This window comes from Dicentrarchus labrax, unplaced genomic scaffold (assembly GCF_905237075.1).
Source record: "Dicentrarchus labrax unplaced genomic scaffold, dlabrax2021, whole genome shotgun sequence".
NCBI classification, from domain to species: Eukaryota; Metazoa; Chordata; class Actinopteri; family Moronidae; genus Dicentrarchus; species Dicentrarchus labrax.
In genome coordinates, this window is record NW_026136712.1 from 10,987,897 (window position 1) to 11,007,897 (window position 20,001).

The following is a 20,001-nucleotide window of genomic DNA, read 5'->3' on the forward strand; positions in this document are numbered from 1 at the left end:
TGAGCTGAGACAGAGCAAAGATGCACTGAGATTTATTTTTACCAACAAACTAGTCTTTGGTTGTGGATACAAAGCTACAAAGGGCGCTTCTCTTCGGCACAAATTGTGAACTGAAATAAATGCCACCAACCTTGTGAAGGGGGTAATGATGATAGGAGCTAAAGCACTTGACACATGTGGACATACACATGACAAAGATCAATATGGGGAGGCCACTTAGAGAGAAAGACTGGCTTCTCTTTACTTGCTAAAGCTTTCTTTATTGGCTAATAACTTGCTGACATTCTTTTCAATTTACTAATTAAAACGTGCTGCTGTCCAGTGGTAGCATACTAAACTCTGAAACCTGCTCACAAAATACTTCATATGCATATTTTCAGGGTTGAGAAGTATATCTGATGGTTTTGGCTTTATAATGTACAAACCTCACAGGTGCTGCAGAGTGTTTGCCCTCCAAGCAAATAATAAAAGTGGTGGCTTTTTTACGTACAGCTTTAAAGCCACCACTGAAAACTGCTTTAGGAAAAATAAATACTCATATGCGATGACTGCAGAAAACAAACCTCATTTGTCTGCTAGATTTAATCTTAGCTGGCCATTACTGAAATGCATGTGCTAGCACTGCACATTCATTAAGGGTATGGACATTAGTAGGCCTACAAAACTCTTTTAAGACTCAATGGAGCAGAAATGTTTCTTACTGCAGACAGTAAACAGGTGTCTGTGGTGATAAACACTGAAAACTGACCAGAATTTCACAGTATGAGGAGAAACACATTGACTCAATTTATCCTGCTCATCAAGCAGTGCTGCTGAGTCATATTAATAAATATGACTACATACTCATTACATGCATTTAGCTTATGTTGCACCAGTGATGTGAAACCAAACCTGCAGACTAAAACTAACCAAACAGACCATAATGCAACATTCAGTCATAGACCATTAATCATCAGGTACGTCCATAAGTAGTTGGTCCTTCATCTATTCTTCTAATGCTGTCTTAGTGGGATTCAGACGGAAACATACGGAATGTGCGTAAAGAGCCGCTTATGCTGGACGCAAAATGCTCTGCCCACCGGGCGCCGTCGCGTTTGCTGCCTGCGTTCCTCTCCAAGGATGATAAGGCGCATGGATGCACTCGTCCTAGACCTCGTTCCTAAATGTGATAATACTAACATCATTTTCTCCAACGACCCTTAATCTGATCCTTTTTTTTCCTCCGTGCACCGTGTGTGTGTGTGTGTGTTTGTGTGTGTGTGTGTGTGTGTGTGTGTGTGGATTCTGTTCATCTTTAACCTGCCATCACTGTAGCCCCCCGCGTTGCGTTGGCGCTGCGGAATAGCCTACGAGAACAAGAGCCAGCTCACAGCCGTGGAAACAAGCGAATCAATTTAGGGAAGAGAAAAAGGAGAGATAGATAGAGAGGTTGGAAAACTGACGATCGGGAGAAAGGAACGAGGGGAGAGAAAACATCGACCTTACGCCGCAGCCGCCGAAACATTAAGGTACGTGTATATTGGTTGTACAGGTAGAAAGGGGCTGAAATGGCCGGCGTAATTATTGCATTTGTTACCTAATCTGCATGGATGCTGAAATCACTCACCAGATGACAACGATTGAATCATGAAACGTGCAAAGGTTGCACAGATGCATAATAATTTAAGTAAATAATTGACATCAGTAAAAGATACAGTCAACGTCGATGTCAGTTGAATAAAGCTGTGGTAGTCCTTGTAAATAAAAATAACATGGTTCCTTATGTAAGCCTGTGTGTTTCACATGTCCTCGCATATTATTCCCCCCCCCCAAAAAAACTACTGAGCCTATATGGATTATTTTTGGGTGCAGTCATGTTGTCATTACCCTGAAGAGAGAATGGATGCAAGCCATTTTGTAATGCAGCATGTGCAGAATTAGGCCTATTCAGAATTTCAATTGCGTTCCCGAGAAGGTGCGCCGTAGTGAGCGCAGCTGCATAGATGAATAAGGCCATTCTGTTGAATTGTAGGAGATATTATGCTAGAGGCTATATGATGAGGAGAGATTGCAGATTAGAGGTTGCGACTGCAGGAGAAACAATCAAGTTATGCATTTTTTGTGGGCTTTTTTCACGAGTTGGTGTCAGATAAATGGGGGAATATAATTGTCATCAGATGAAAGTTGAGAAAATATTTGGCATCAACATGCAATTTTCTCACTCTAAAGGCGATGGTTGTTACTATACTGGTGAAATGCGTCCCATCCTACCCTGATTCCCACGTCCTGAATCAATATAGTGTTGTCATAGTTACAGCAGATGATGTTGGCCCTGCTGCACCTGTGTCGCTTTGTGTTCATGTAGACCATCTGTAAATACATGAGGTCTAATTGGGCCTTGTGTAGGCATAGAGGAAACATCCCACAGCCCAGAGCCTCCGTGTTTTATTGAAAACACCACGATTTTTGCCTCTTCATAAACCTTAATGACTCTGTTGTGGAGAGCAGGGCATTGATACAATCAGGCGCTTACGATGATGTGATTGGTTTGTAGCAATTGGTCAGCAGCTTGCAGCTAATTTGTCTTTTCACGACTGAGCGCTTTCTCGGGCCTGATCGAATAATCAATATCTACATGGTTGCAATCTGCTCTTGACATGGAAAAACGGCTAAGACCAAGACAGAGAAATACCTGTGAGTGAAATTGGTTTGAAAAAATACAACACGCCATGTCATAAACCGAAAGAAAACAAATTTTGCACAAGGATGAGGATTTAAGGCCACTGGCGAAAGGAATTGGATCTCTCAGATGAGTCAAGGTGTACTATTCTAAAAAAAAAAAAAAAAAGACCATCATGGGTGTATGCTGCTGTTCTTGTGCTCTAACGTGGTGGAGAACTTGAAGATGGGAGGTCAAGGCAACAGGCGTCCTACTCGCAGATTCAAGGTCTCTCCCTTAATACAATTTTACCCTGTGTGCTATAGATTGTTTTTACTGTCTCTCCCAAGTGACTTTTGCCACCTAGTGCAAAGACAAAATGCAGCTCAATTCCTTCTTCTGTGTTATTTTGAGAAAAAAAACAAGACATAACACAACTTGTGGCTGACGGTTGCAAAAGGCTTTTGTCTGATGGGGAATGCATCTTTCGATGAAATGAAGGGCACACAAGTTAGAAATAAATCAGATCTCAAAATATCATAATGTCTTTCACTTACATTTACCTCTCCATTACCTCTTTATTTGTACATTTCAAGATTTGCAGCAGTGACAGGACAAATTAGGGAATGGTGTTGAAATCACAGTCACCTGCTAATATTTTCAAGATAGCCCCATCCAAAAGAAAAAAGGCAAAGCACCACCCCTACAGTCTTTATAATAAAGTTCCAGTGTATGAAACACTGCATAAAAAAACAACTCTGTTTTGAGAGCAGTGGTATTATCAAGGATTAGCTGAATATTAATGATGTGTTTTGATGCTTTCATGAATCATTTTCTGTTGAGCTAATCGTTGTAACTATCAGACCATCATTCTGGATCAGATTCTGACGTCTGGGAGGGGCATTCAAACCTTTTTGATTCAACTCAGTCAAATTATTGAAATGCATAATCACCTGCTGGATGGGATGGGAAAGAGGTTCTTCAAGGAAGGACAGCGGTGTAAAGAACACCATAATGAGGAGTGCTGCAAAGGGCCTGCGTACAGTAACATTTAGGTTTAGCATTTGTGTTCTACATTGTCTTATTAGGGAACGGTAATGTGTTATTTCTCTGTGGCAGTTAGGATGGTTGTGGATATGGATGTGTGAATATATATTTGTGTGTGTGTGTGTGTGTGTGTGTGTGTGTTTGTGTGAGAGAGAGAGAGTCTGTGGGATGTGAAGAGCATCTGAAAAAGTCTATTTTTAGCATACACTCCCTTATGAGCTTTCTTAATAGCTGCTTTAAGAGTTCTCAGAGCTATGTTTTTAATAAAGACTGATGTTGACCTAATCCTCAGACTTTGTAGATGTATTAAGATTAATGGCAAATGTGTTCCCTCTGTTGTGATATTGAAGGCCAAGGTTCAACTGTGTGCTTTTCTCAGGTTTCCCTGTACTTATGTGAACATTTATTTTCATATACAAAACTAGATTTTCAACATTCAGTTCATGTTCCTCTAGATAAACCCTTCTTCTGAGTAAAAGACTGTTGTTTTTATGTCTGGTTTAACACAAAAGGCTGTGGAAGGAATAAACATTAAGTTTTAAGTCAAATGTGAGTTGATTTACATCACAAAGCTGCTGCTGATCAGCTCTGAACAGCAAATGTTCATCAAGCGTGTGTGGAATAGGGCACTGGACAGTAAAAACACAAGATGGTGAGTGAGCAGGTTGCTACGGCAACCGTGTTTCTAGGAGCGCATGCATCGTCGCTGCATAGGAGAGACGATGCTAAGGACCGCCATGGATCCTTTTCAAAAATAACCCATTTATTAGAGAGTAAACATATTTGGAAGCTGTAACCAAGAATGATCTCATATAAAAATCGATATGTTGAATGTAACACAGTGGTCAGAAAAGTGACAAGTAACAAAGATCTTATTTGTTTTCAACAGACAACACAGGCTTGTGACTGCTAGTCATAGTGCATAACATGTTTGAGAAAACAATGAACACTTTCTATTTGGTCAAATCATTGTAAGCAGCCCGACCTTTTCTAAATTTAGTGAGTCTGCTGATGCTTACAGCCATTTCTGTTTCAATAAGTGTGTGACACTCAATTCACCAAAAACACAAATACATATTTATGTTTTACAAAAGCCATAAAACTATTTTGCACCATCCTTTTTTCCCCCTTTGTTCTCAATCTTGTTGTCATTTTTAGTCAATCAATTTTAATGGTTGTGCGTTGCTTATTGTACACATTGCAGTAAAAATTTGCAGTAAAATTTCAGGAGTCAATAATCATTTCTTCATATCTTAATTGCTAAATTACTGTTGTTGCCTCATGATGGATTGCATGAATCTCTGCATTAACCTTAGGTCTAGATGAGCCCCACCGGCATTTGTAATTGCATTTTTTTAAATGTGAGATTGCACTTCTTTCAATGTTTATCTGACTAGAAGAGCATACCAGTACCATAAAGTTGATGATGCGACTGTCATCTTACTGGGTCTGGTGCAGCACTTGTGACCCAGCTTGAGGTTTAAGAATTTTGTGGCCATTTCAGACCATGACCCAGATGTTAAGTTCAACCTATGAAGAAAATGGCAGCTGACTCACCAGTGACACTACAGGCCACAATTTGAGAGCCACCTCTTTAGAAATGAAAGCTTGACCCAGCTTTTCATACAGGACATTGTAATATTTTGAGATGTAAATTCAGACCTGGATATACATGCATGTCGTATGTGGTAGGCTAATATCTTAAAGCTACTGCACTGTGCACTTACTTGACCTCCTTCCTCTCTCTCCTTTTCTCTCTTCTCCCTACAGTGAGAAGCAACAGCCTCTACAGAGACAACACTTTCAAGAGCTAATCTCCTCCCAAATTTCATTCCTAATAATTGTCATGGGAACAAAAAATACAGGGTTACCTAAAATGACATGTTAAAAAGAACAAGGTGTTTGCAAGTCAAAGAAGCATGAGCAAAGTAAAATAAGAACTTATTAATGATAAAGTGTTTAACATAACATTACACTTTATCCTTTCAAATTTTACTGTGACTGCTTGAAGGAGAAAAAAACAGAATAAGAGCAAACAGTATGAATATCAAGATAAGCACTTAAATTACCTTGTTTGGAGGTGACTTATCAATATCATAGCAATAGGGGTGGGTCATGACTCAGTTGCCATGCGTGTTGTCATGGTGACCAGCCCCTGTACCCCTTCCCCCCTCCTCTGGTTGGTCCAGCTTTTGTTGTGGTTTCACAACCATGGACCTCAGCTGACAGAGGCAGCATCCCCCTGTCCCACCCTCTGTACCTGCTCCAATCAGGCGAGCCGTGTCATCTGTACAAGGAAGAGTTTAGATCAAGTCCCAGACAGTATTTCAGAGAACACAAGATACCTCAATCTACAAGAGAACACAATTCAGGTAAATATGGCTTCATCTACAACGAGACCATACATTCAGACTGAATTGATATATTTTGACAGCAGTAATTCTGATGTTGTTACAACATGCCTCCATGTTTTTGTTTCCACACCAGGTGATCAAGTCTGACACATTTAAGCACCTGCGGCATTTGGAAATCCTCCAGCTCTCCAAGAACCACATCCGGCAAATTGAGGTGGGAGCTTTCAATGGCCTTCCTAACCTCAACACACTGGAGCTTTTTGACAACCGTCTCACAGTGGTGCCGTCACAAGCCTTTGAGTACCTCAGCAAGCTAAGGGAACTATGGCTACGAAACAACCCCATCGAGACACTGCCGGCATTTGCCTTTCACCGTGTTCCCTCTTTGCGCCGTCTCGATCTAGGGGAACTCAGGAAGCTGGATTTCATCTCAGAGGCTGCCTTTGAAGGTCTAGTCAACTTACGCTTCTTGAATCTTGGCATGTGCGGCTTGAAGGACATCCCTAACCTCACCCCACTGGTACGACTAGAGGAGTTGGAGCTGTCAGGAAACCAGCTTGGAATAGTCAGGCCTGGATCTTTCCAGGGCTTAGTGTCACTTCGCAAGCTGTGGCTAATGCACTCCAGGGTATCAGTTATTGAACGCAATGCTTTTGATGACCTCAAAAACTTGGAGGAGCTCAACCTCTCCCACAATTCCCTGCATTCTCTGCCCCATGACCTCTTCACACCTCTGCACCAGCTGGAGAGGGTACACCTCAACCACAACCCTTGGGTGTGCAACTGTGATGTTCTGTGGCTCAGCTGGTGGCTGAAAGAAACAGTTCCCAGCAACACCACATGTTGTGCTCGCTGCCATGCGCCCCCAGGTCTAAAGGGAAAGTACATTGGGGAACTAGACCAGAGTCACTTCACCTGCTATGCCCCAGTTATTGTTGAGCCACCCACTGACCTCAATGTCACCGAAGGCATGGCTGCTGAGCTGAAATGTCGTACTGGAACCTCGATGACCTCTGTGAATTGGTTCACTCCAAATGGCACTCTGATGACCCACGGATCATACCGAGTTAGGATCTCAGTGCTTCATGACGGAACGCTGAACTTCACAAATGTGACCGTGCAAGACACTGGGCAGTACACTTGCATGGTAACCAACTCCGCTGGAAACACCACTGCAACCGCCGTGCTCAATGTGTCTGCTTCAGACCCCAGCAACAGCTACAGCTATTTCACCACTGTCACTGTTGAAACAGTAGAGACAGTAAGAGGAGATGAGGAGAACTCAGCAAGACAGTATGTTAACGAGACCTTCATAGATTTTCCTAATCCTACTGTTCAAAGAGGGGTGTTAGAGGGCCGACCTGGCATCACTATACCGCCTTCTCTCTCCTCTCTTTCCTCACTGTCTCCACGAGCCAATAGAGCTACTGAAAACTCAGTGACTGTGTCCATAATGGATGTAACTAACATTCCAGGCCTGGATGATGTAATGAAAACAACTAAGATCATCATTGGTTGCTTTGTGGCCATTACCTTTATGGCAGCTGTAATGCTGGTGGTCTTCTATAAGCTCCGGAAGCAGCACCAGCTACACAAGCACCACGGCCCTGCCAGAGCCATTGAAATTGTCAATGTAGAAGATGAGATCGGAGCCGGGGCCGGGAGTGGCATCTCAGGTGGTTCAACAATGAATTCTGGCAGTGGTGGAGAAGGAACCCTAAGGATACATCATCCAGAAATAGTCAACCTTCCCAATATTGGCCGTACGGATACTCTCAACCATTACTACAAGACACATCATTTCAACAACAACGTGATGGGTCTTAGTATTGGCAGCGAAGGGATGGGGCCAGGAGGGATCCTCAATAACAAGAACCAGCAAATTCAGGATATCCCCATCTCCTGTACCACGGTCCCAATCTCTACATCTAATTTGCTCTCCTCATCAGGCAATGGCACCAACAACAACCCCAGTTCTATGTCCCCACCGTTGCCGATGTCTCTCCCCATGCCTACCATGGGCTTACATGGATCGATCAAGGGTTTCATGGGCCAAAACCACAATCCCCAAATGGAGCCTCTTCTTTTCAAGGGGAGCTCGAAGGAAAACGTCCAAGAGACTCAGATCTAAAAACAAAAGTGAGAGTAAAGAGAGAGAGTGAGCAAGAGTCAGAGACAGAGAGGGGATTGATGTTGGGTTTATGCGCGGAATGATTAGACACTAGAGTGCATTGACATTACACCAGGAGAGAGGATAGACTGACACGGCAATACACAAACACATAGACTTATCCGTGACAGTGTACTGAGCCAAGGATTACCACAATGGGCCACTTGTGTTTGTAGTAACGATCATGGCCATGGAGATCAAGGAATGGACATTGCTACAATGTAAATCTGTGCCAAAGCAAATGTTTTTTGCAGTTTCTACAAGCTGTGTTCTCATAGGGAAAAACTAGCCTTTCAGAGTAATCAGTCCCCAAATCGTTGTTGGCCAGCAGAGATGAAAGACATGCATAGCACTCACCACACTGAAGATCGGAGACATTACAGAACAAAATCCAAGAGACATTTTTCTTCCACACAAAACACAAGCCACACTTTCGAGTGACTCAATAGACTCCCTCAAGGTGACAATTATGTAGGCATAAATAGATGGACAAAAAGGTACAGTGCAGTACAAACTACTGTGAAAAATCCACAAATTATATAAATATATTTTCATTTAAATATGTATCATTGCAGACTCCGATGCAGAGATATTTTGGGGTGGATGTATAAGCTGGTATAGTTTGTTTCTTTGTGAATAATCAGGGGCGGTGATAATGGAAGTTGGTTATGATACATGTTTTAAGTTTGGCTACTTCTCAGAAACATAAGGGCTCAATTGCAACACTCATTGTGAATCTTTGAATTGGCTTTGTGACATAAAGTCCATTTAGGTTGTAGAACAGTAAATGCAGATCTCTGTTTGACAAACTTTTTCTGTTGCTTCAGTAATAATCATTACAAACTTTTGTGTTCTGAGAGTGTATTATGTATTTTGTAAAAGCCAGCTACTTGGTATTTGAATTGACAATTCTGATACTTAAATGCCAGCATCAAATAATGGTAAAACGATGTTCCACAAACAAGGAAAGGTAATCCGATGCAAAGACCTGTATGGGTAAAATAAAGTGTTGACAATGTGTTATTTGATCAGATCAGTAGCCAGATATTTGCTTTTAGACAGGAATTTGATATGACCTCCTTGCTCATGATTACCATAATCATGCCATAAAATGCTGTCACACAGATGATTAGACATCTAAGTGCAACAGCATTCAAGAAGGGATTAAACATCCATATTAGGATGATTGGAATGAATGGAAATGTACAGTATATTAATAATAATAATGTCTGGTTGTATGACAATTGTAAGATCCACATTTTTACAGTGTAACTTTCATATGTTAAATGCCATTTACGCTTCTTGCGTTTCGACTATGTATTTCTTTATTTTTGTTAGTTTGATATAATGTGTACAGTTGTCTAGCCATGTATCATTACGTGTGAAATAAATCAATCATATATTGGGTTGTGGCTGGTCAATATGGCAACCACATAAGTAAAGAGTGAGACATTATGCAGGCCTCTGTGCTAAACCAGGATTGAATGTATGGTTTGTGGTTTAGCCATTAGTCATTCTGTTAATGATAGGTGCCATCTGCTCTATTAACATGTCAGACAAGGTCTCAGTCACTCTCCATCTATAGGAGATTGTGAGATTCCTACAGACGCTACTGGTTTTTCTAAATGAGTGTTTTTAACAGAATGAGATCATCTTATTCTTTACCAAGGCACTTTTGTCTGAAATTATCCCTGACTATGCTTCTCCCATGGCGATTTTCTCATGCTACCTTGGAAATGGCTTTGAAATGGGAAGAAGGTTTGAGGAAAGGAACATACTGAATAAATTATCTTTTTTAGATAACAGACTATATTTATCAAGCAGGAACCTAAAATGTTTGTTGCAATTGAGCACAAACTGGACATGCAACCAGTTATTCCAGATAAATGTACCTGAGATAGTATTATCAACAAAATCATATCAACAAGGATTTTGACTGTAATGCAGCTCTGTATGTGATTTTGATGTTTTTTTTCTTTTGTTGCATATATATATATAGGAGCTGTTTTATGTGAGTGATGATGGTTTTTCTTATCAGCAACGAGGCCACACTTATTGGAAGAAAAGGAAAACAGGAATAATAATAATGGTGATGATAATATGAATGATTATATCAGACAAAACCCACCCAGATTGTACTGTCAGAGGTTAATCCATGAAAGGAACATCTTCTACATCAATGCACACCACGTTTATCCTGTTTAATGCTAAACATCTAAGCCGTCTTTTAAAATATGTCTAGTTAAACCTACATTGCCACATGTAAACGGATTGATCTAACAACTCAGGTTGTCTAAATTGCAGCTATGTATTTTCTCAACTTGGTGTTAGTGGCTTTGGTCGTGAATCTCATTCAAAACCATAGTAAATGTAAATGTGTTGCGTACCCACAGACAGATCTTGTGGGCAGGGTTCAACTGTAGCCCCAGAGAGACACAAATAGAATATAAATGAAGGCTAAAGACACAACATATGGCTGCTCCCTTGATGTGCTACATTTGGTGGCTCTGCCGTCAGATTTCAAAGAGCATACTAGATACCTCCTTGTGTGCTGTGTGTAGGGTACATTCCTGCATGATAACCATGGAACAAATCTTCTTACCTGAACACTACTGTAGCAGTGTTTTATCGTGATGGTGACTCACCTAATCAGCACAGAAATGTTCCTTTCATACCTCTGAACATCCGTAACATGCAGAGTTATCATCATTATTATTAACATTTGGAGGAAATGCAAAAGGGCTTTGTTGCATCTTAGTATAGTGGCTGCCATTGTACATATAGAACTTGATGCAATTTAAAAGGGGGCTCATTCTACAGCAGTAATGTTAACAAACATACTGTATGACCCTTTTTAATGAAGATCACAAGCTTGAGACTGGAATCTGAATATGTGCATATTGGGCAATTGTACCTCACTGTATTATATGGGAGTGGATTGATGCAGTTGGGTGACAGATGGAGTACTGGCATATGTATATCCTCTGCACCATCCGTTGGTCACAATGGATGCTTCAGCCCAGATGACATTTCTTGGTTTGTTGGAAGCAAAACTCCTTAATGAAATGGATTATTATATCTGAGACACCAAATTGCAAGACAAGAAAATGGACTGACCTTTTGGTCCTTTAAAGGTAAGCAGTTTTGTTTGATAAAACAACATAAAAATATCCTGGAATCTGTTTTGAAAGCTTTTTAAAGAGAGAGATAACAGTGTTAAGCTCTAGAAAAAAGTAGATCTCTTTAATACAAAATAATAATTGAAAAAAATGTCATTTTGTGTTTTGTTTTGTTTGTTTTGTTTTTCCTTTTTTCCTTTCCAGTTGTTGGTTGTATCTCAGTATGTGGTATTATCAATTTGGGTCTTCATGTATCGTCATTAAATGTAATTCTTTTCACGCGTTCATCCAGGTACACAGTGTGGCAGAAGAGTGTATTTCTTCAATTATAGCAAGATCAACATGTGCTGTACTTGCACTTCAATGACTGTCATACAATGACTGAGAGGTATATTATTTCACTGTTTGCTACTTCTGTGACTTCAATTTTACGCCTGCTGTAAGAAGTTATTCTGCTTTTAGAAACATATACCACTTTCATTCTTTGTTGTAATTTCATCCTGCAGAGCACCACAACTAACTAAATGAGAAATGAGTTAACAAGTTTAACATGATGATGTTTCAAATAAGTTATTGCGTGAAATTTTATAAAACAAAATGAAAAAAACTCTAAACAATAATTGTGTTTACACTGTATTTTGTTACTTCATTTTTCCTCACACTTTATTTAGAAGACAGGAAACATGCTTTCAAATTAAGGTAATGGTTGGACACAATGGCATCCTACACCTGGAATGTGCGCAATTACATTGTAATAGCTGGTAGTTTGTTATATAAAGGTCCCTGAAAATCTAAGAGAACTGTCAGACAGTTGAATATTTAGCAGATATTGTAAAGACATAAAACTGATTTCTTGAACTGTAAAAAAATGATTAACTTTATTAAAGAACAATACAGAATTGTATCATAATGCTAGAGGTGGGCTTAAAGATTTTTTTAGGAATGAATTTTACGGATCTATTAATCTTTGCTGATTGAAATCCTAATAACAAATTGATTAAGAGGGACGGCAGTAGAAGTACAGTCATATTAATCTAACAAATTCAACATAACACTATTATGCCCTGTAATCACTACAGCATAGCGACCGCCATAATAAATCAAATGGTCCATCATGTTACATTAGCGTAATTGTACATTAACCCGCATTGCCATTTTTTATTATCAGCACATGTTGTTAATTTGCAAATCTGACAAATAGTTAAAAGGAAAACAAACAAATTGGTTCCTTTTAGTGAATAGTTAGACATTTTCTATGCAAGACAGGTGTAAAAGCAACTCAGTGCATTTGGGTTGAATTGCTTACATCTCCAGGTGCAGTGGATTAACTTATTTTAACACTGGCTGAGAATGTGCAAGGCACATGGCTTCATCAATACATCATTATCAGTAGTTCTTATCTTGAAAGGGTTGACAGAATTGGACTTAATTCCTTTGCTTCACTGTGTTGTATTCGGTTCAGTTAATCTGCACGCTCCATATTTGATATTTTTAAACTTACTTTGAACCCCGAGGTGAGGTGAAACTGTAAAGACTATCACAGATGTCCACTGAGCAGTACAAGTCCAACCCACATTACGAAACAACAACCTCAAGGGATTCATGTAATAACAAATGCATCAGCTATGAACCATGACAGTGAATTTGAATTATATCTTTGGATAAAATGTTTGGGCAGAGAGATTGTATATGAAATGTCTTAGGGGGCACTATGCAAAGAAATTTTCTTGAATGTAATTGTACTTGGCTTCTACTCTGGTCTCTAGAGATCTCAGTCCCCATGAGACTCCTTGGACGTAATGTTTAAAGGCCTGTACACTGAAATAGCAGCGGAAAAGACAGCTACAGTATATTATGGTTACATTGTAGTATTTTCTGAAGACTGTAACCCAAAGCATGGAAAAGATATCAAACCAAATGTTCTGTAGCACCTTGAGGTGACAAATTTTTAGGCAGATTAATAATATCTGTGTTTTGCAGCTTATTGCTGTTTCTCAGCTTGTGTTGATAGTGAGCAAACATATAATGAATGCATAGAGGAAACTATGAAATTGTCTTTTCCTTGCTGTGTTTAAAAAGGGTAATGTTCATATGAAGCAAAGAGTGTGTACGCAGCAGAAAAGAGTACATTAATATGCACTAAAGATGAAAGAGAAATGCTCAAATTCAAATACATTTAGAGTATTCTGTGATCTTGGCATGAATATAATGTGATGGAGTAGGGTCATTTTGAATTAGAAAAGGTGGAATTTTAAAATGACAGTATGAGCTCTTGTAGCGTACTGCAACCATATCCATAGTAGGTATGTTTATCAACATGAAATCCCCATGTAATTCAAAACTGTATAGAGTATTAAAAAGAAAAGACAAAAACCTGTTTTCTGTTTGGAAAGTATAATATTCTCCTTGTACTGTACATGAATGTCTCCCTTTGCACGCTTATGGTGCAGTCATTCTCTCCAGTGTGCCTACACTATCCTGTCCTTTTCCCAATGCTGTCTTTTCCCTTCAAATCCAATAACCTCCCAGCTGTGTGTTTCTCCAGGGATTCCCCAGCTCCCCTGGCCCACAGATAGACTGCAGAGTCTGTGGGGAACCTGACACAACATAAACTCCATTGTGAAGCAGAGGTGTCAGAGTCTGTGGGATGCATCTTCGCTGATCGAGGAGCCATGAAAATGTGAAAGCTTTTTCTTTCTTCACACTTTAAAGGCTGCAGCGAAACAACACATGTGTTCACGAGCATGATGTGTTCGATATGGCTGTGTGGGCTGCAGTTATAGCAAAAAAACTGAGTACAGATTCTGTGGCCTATTTAGGAATTCTATATATGAGAACGGACTACACCGAACTGTTAGCAGGCTTAGCTCGAACTGAGAATCCAAGTATTATCGGAAATTCAAGGAAAAGATGACAGTGACCCAGTTGGACTTAATTTGTAAAAGGAACAAGAATCCTTTTGATTTAAAGTCTGGCCTTTGTTTAATGATTCAGTTTTTGACTGTTATTACATGAAACTACATTGGTGAATTGTGTGCTCACTACTGCTTTTCATTAGGGGCTTTCTCATACTGCACTGAACATACTTTGCTTTTGTTTGTCTATATTTAGATTCCCTCTCGTCTTCCTTTATCATAAAGAGCCATACAGCAGATCCTTTGACTTAGGAATATTCTTTCCTTCCTCACCCAAAGATCTAATAATTACGATACACACAAACACACACACACACACACACACACACACACACACACACACACACACACACACACACACACACACACACACACACACACTATACAGAGGTTATATTAGTAGACATGCATCTTGTGTACTTCACAAGCACTCAGGAGCCCTTGTAAGACCAGACAGTTCTTCCCCTCTTCTGGGGATAAAACACTCAACCTGACCAACAAGGCACGTCATCCGTAAAAAAAAAGATCTGTTTGTTTATCCTTACACTAAATGCTGCTGAAATGCATGTGGAGTGTCTGCTGTAAATGCTATGGGCTTGTATTGTTGATGAATTATGTCAGGTTTTCACATGGTATGTGACATTTTTTTTCTAATGCACAAGAGCTAACAATTTTATATATTCAAGTATGTATTAAAATGACAAGAAAAAACGAATCAAAATGTGAAAAATTTTGGTCAAATTAGTCAAATTAATGAAAATGAAAATCTCAAAAAACAGCACAGAATGGACTACTTTATAATGCTCCCTAATCATATTATATGTCACCAGAAATAACATAAAAGAAAGGACTTTGTCTATAAATATTTTAAGAATAATGCTCATTATTCTGTGGGCTTATGGTGGAAGATGGAATTTAAAATAATTACTATGAATACTTTGTTTTCAGCATACATTATGAACAGACACTTCCCATGTAATTACTGGAGGAAGGTATGTAACAAATTGTTCCCCAGTGCATGCACTCCCACACACAAACACACTTTTCAGGCACTGTGCTGATGTTGTTATTAGATACACTTACTTGAGTATTGATTTACCATAACTGCAGATAGGGATAATGTTATTACTTTGCTTGGTTAATGTTGGGACCATTTTTGCTTTTTTATGGCACTCTGAATTATGCAGTAACTTTTACTTACCCTGTTGATGCTCCAGTAATATTCACTCTGTTAAAGGAATAGTTCATCATTTTGGGAAAGTATAGTAATTTGCTTCCTTGCCAAAAGTGAGATGCCAAAAGTTGATGCCTGTACAGTAAATATGAAGCTATAGGCAGCAGCCGTTAGCTTCATATATATATACATAGCTCAAACAGGGGAAAGCCTGGCTCTGTCCAAAGGCTACAAAATCCACCTGCCGCACCTCTAAAGTTCACTGAGTAACACGTTACATACATTTTTACCAAAAAGAGTGTCTCGCAGTGTAAAAGCCAAACCTCACAGGGAGACTCTAATAAGTTACTGGTCCCAACTGTGAAATAGTCCAGAACATAACCCCTCTTTATAAACACAACCTGTTGTATTTCAATTTTTGTACGGATTAAACACATTTCTAGGTGTATTTTGGTAACTTCAGACAGAGAATAGCTATTTCCCACCATTTCCAGTTTTAATGCTAAGCTAAGCTAACCGGCTGCTGGATGTAGCTTCATATTTACAATGCAGGCATGAGAGAGGTATCAATCTTCTCATCTAACTCTCGGCAAGAAAGCAAATCATTTCCCAAAATATTAAACTACTACTTTAAGTCACTGTGGCTATTGGATACCATCTGCTACAGTAAATGCTATGCTAAAAAGTTTTTCTATGTGTTACTGACCTACTGTTTGATTATGTATAAGATGATGGCTCAGGGCTGAATTCAGAAGAAAATCCTTGCCAATAGGTGGGAAAATATGGCTTCACAATACACCAGTCGTATATAACAAAATGTCTCAAAAACCTGCCCTGTCACTCTGTCTGTAAACATTGTTTTGGCTCTCTCTAGCCAGGAAGAGATCAACGCGTGGGTTATTACAGTGGACACTGACCAAGAAAAAAGAAAGGCATGGAGATTCCTTGCATGGATAACACAACGATATATGAAGGCAGAACAAACTCCTCTTTCTATTTCTCCCATCCCCTTCCTCCCATCTTGCGTATTCTCCTTTTGTCCTAAAGAAGGACATTTTTGTCCCATGGGGGATAACAATATTGATGTCAAGAGATGAGTTATTGATTGAGAGGAGAGGACAGCGAGACAGTTGACATGCAGCAAACTCCCAGCACCAAACAGCTTAAGCATTTATACATGTCGGCTTATGTGGCATGTATGAAGGAATATTCATTTCAGTCTGCGCTGATATGTATCTATTGAGTTTTGTACAATATGCCACACCAGACAAACACATGTTTTGAGGAAAGAGGAGGATGTTGGCGCTCGTCTCCTCTGCAGGCCACATGAGCTTACAAATCTTTACATGTTGGAAAATTGATGCAACACTGCTTTGTTCTAATGTCTTGCGATATATATGTAGAGATAATGAGATTGCGTTCTCTTCTGATTGAATGGGATGATGACATCGATATGAAATAGCTCTGGTCTTCCCATGGCTTCTGTGTGTATTCAACATAGATAGATCTTCTTGTGTAGAGGCTCATTTGATCTGCATTGGTTTGCACTGATTGAATCAATGGAAAATAAGCACACAGCAGTTCACCCCCAACCTGTGTACACCAGGTAGGAGTCAGTTTCTTTATATTTAAATGATGCTCGAGAAACAGCTGAAATTGGATGCAAGCTCTGCAGAGTTTGGTCAATGTCACAGAGAAAAGGAGAAAAAAAAAAAAGAGTCAAATGGCTGAGCGGAGACAGTTCTCATGTATCATTTTGTGGAAGATATCAATGGCCATAGCAACATACAGAGCAAATAGATTCCCACTGGCAATTATGCAAATGTGGATGTGACATGTGAGTCTGTGCCCAGCATGATGCGACGAGAGGGGAATTCACCAACACTTGGCTGCTCTGCCGCTGCTGCTACCATTAGCATTAGCATTGTTCACACATCCCCTCATCTTTAGGCCGCTTCCACACCCCTCCCCCTCCCTCTCTACCCCCACGTCTCCATCCTCCCCTCCTTCTCCTCCTCCTCCTTGCCTGCATCCTCTCTTTCCTGTTCTCGCTGCGGTGTTGCTATAGCAACGGAGAAATGTGGGAATACCTCCGTCCTTCAGAGCGCGGGAGAGAGGGGGTGAGAGAGAAAGAGATAGAGGCAGGCAGAGAGGAAGAGGGAGAGGATGGGAGACAGACAGAGAGTGAAGGGGTAGACAGAAGAAGAGACAAGAGGAGAGGAAAGGAGAGGAGGGAAGGAGGTGTGGAAAAGACTGTTAATTAAAAGACAGAGAGCTAGTGGCTCTGACTCACTGCCTGAATGGACACCATTGCCTGTCACTTAGCCCCTTGTCCCCCTCCTCCACCCTCCACTCCCTAAAAGCTACTCCCCCATTGATATTCAGTGTCTGTGATGAAGAAGACGCCACGGTTATCTAGGGTGGGTGCCAGTGTGGGTGGGTGGGGGTAGGTTCGACTGAGATGGCACGGTGTCGCACAGCCATGGCGTAGCTTCACGCTGGGCCCTACGCACGCCATTTGTTTGACGATCCATGTGTTCTGGATGTCTCCATTTGTAGTGAGGCTGCAGTTTCCATGACAACGCCCAGACTAAAATAGCACCCCGCTTTCCTCCCTCTCTCCCTCTCTTTCTCTCTCTCTCTCTCTCTCTCTCTCTCTCTCTCTGTCTCTCTCTCTCTCTCTATCCTCCGCTCACACAATACACTCATAACTGTTCTTTGCTGATCTTGGGCCTTGTTCTATCAGGCTGAGATGTCCCATACTGCTCATCTCCATTCATCATATGGATTGAAACACATGAACCCCCCTCCACGAGGCCACCATCCCCCCACCATCACCATCATCGCGTTCACAGACGCGCACACGTACACACGCATCACTTCTCCTCCCACCTCTTATCTCCCATTTTCAGTCTCTCTGTCGCCCTGCAACAGATTCTGTCAACATGCATCAACCTCTGCGTTGCCATGCCAACGGTCTTGAAAATCACTGCAATTATTTCAACAAAGACAAAAACACTACAGCCACTTGGGAGAGAAGTAGGAAAAGAAGGCGTGTACGTGTGTGTGCGTGTATTTGTGTTTGTATTTGTGTTTGTGTTTGTGTTTTATGTGACAGAAGAGAGAGAGAGAGAGAGAGAGAGAGAGAGAGAGAGAGAGAGAGAGAGAGAGAGAGAGAGAGAGATGCAGGGTTGTGAGGCAGTGCATGTGTGCTTAGTGACCCTTCAATGAACTGGTGTGTATCAACTATAGTGTTTTCCGCAGCACATGGGCATATACCAGTGTGTGTGTGTGTGTGTGTGTGTGTGTGTGTATGCCTCTTGGCCTTATATGGTGAATCTCCCTTATTTCCTGCTCTTAGACCCTTGAGTATGTATATGTTGTTCTATAGATAAGTACAGGTGGACTCACTGACCCATTTATACAAGTGCATGTTTTTTCAAAGCGTACCTGTACCAGCTACAGTACCACGTGTGTGTGTGTGTGTATGTGTGCGTGTGTGTTTGTGTGTTAGACAGTGAGAGGATTACTGAACACTGCTGTGAGATAGAGAGAAATAATAAAACAGATGGGCAGAGAGGGGAGATCTACATAGTGGTGGGAAGTAACTAAACTGATCTACACAAGTACTGAGGTCCACATTTCATTCTGATGTAAATCTTTAAAAACTGGTCACAAATATATTTTTTTTAAAGGCTCAAATATTTCCTAAAACAGCTGGGCATTGTAGTTTTACCAAACATCACTCAAGAAAACAGTTTATTTGTTGGGGAGTATTTTAAGTTAAATAAAAAGAAATAATGAATATAATCTGCAAAGTTTGTCATGTCTGAATTGTGTTAAATGTGTGCATACACGTGTTCGGCGATATGTGTGTTCTTTTATTTCAGATCAGTGTCAGTTAAGTTTTAATATACAGTAATAATTAGAACATTTATGTTACACTGACAAGCCACCTCTGTGAATAGTGCGCTATGTATTACTTTGTACAATAGATCCTATCTTACACTTATCAAATATGATGTCAGCGCTGTATAGCTCTAAATCTTCACACTCACTAATCCCATTGTATCCCATAAAGCTGCTTTGATACTAACAGATACTTACATGTGTGTCGAGTCAGGGAAAACACTCCAGGCCATGTAATTTTGGGGCCAAACCCACGGCGGATGACATAGCAAGTTATAATGAATGTTTGTGGCCCTGGGCCAGTGTGTAAGTGTGTATGTGTGTGTTTATGCACGTAGGAGTACAATTTGAGAAGCCAGGTGGGTGCGTCTTAACATAGCCCATTTCTTTGTCATATTGTTATTCTAAAGCCAGACTGTCCTTAAGAATATGCTGTATGACTGGGGCTTTAAAGTGCAGTTATCCACACAGGGGGGGCCAAACATGTATTCTTAAGTTCAAAAGCTGACTCAAATATGTCTGTAGGGTGGGGGGGTGGGGGGTCTTGTCACTGCACAGCGGGAAATTGGCAGAGACAGTGATTTGGACTCCAGTCGACGAAGAAGTAGATTGGGACCAGAAATCCCTGGGGAGAGGGAGAGAGAGAGAGAGAGAGAGAGAGAGAGAGAGAGAGAG

The 20,001-nt window shown here is 40.5% G+C and overlaps 1 protein-coding gene across 1 annotated transcript; it reads left to right on the plus strand.

Annotated features, from left to right (window-relative positions):
* Nucleotides 1-1,012: 1,012 nt before the first annotated feature.
* Nucleotides 1,013-11,948, plus strand: lrrc4bb (leucine rich repeat containing 4Bb). The gene is made up of 3 exons (XM_051417659.1): nucleotides 1,013-1,508; nucleotides 5,456-6,057; nucleotides 6,173-11,948. The coding sequence occupies exons 2-3, from the start codon at nucleotides 5,815-5,817 to the stop codon at nucleotides 8,168-8,170; spliced, it is 2,241 nt and encodes a 746-aa protein (XP_051273619.1). The 5' UTR covers nucleotides 1,013-1,508; nucleotides 5,456-5,814; the 3' UTR covers nucleotides 8,171-11,948.
* The last annotated feature ends 8,053 nt before the right edge of the window (nucleotides 11,949-20,001 follow it).

Coding starts and splice junctions, on each gene's coding strand:
- lrrc4bb (XM_051417659.1), top strand. CDS start 5,815: ATGCGTGTTGTCATGGTGACCAGCCCCTGTACCCCTTCCCCCCTCCTC. Junction 6,058..6,172: donor TACAAGAGAACACAATTCAG/GTAAATATGGCT, acceptor TTTCCACACCAG/GTGATCAAGTCTGACACATT.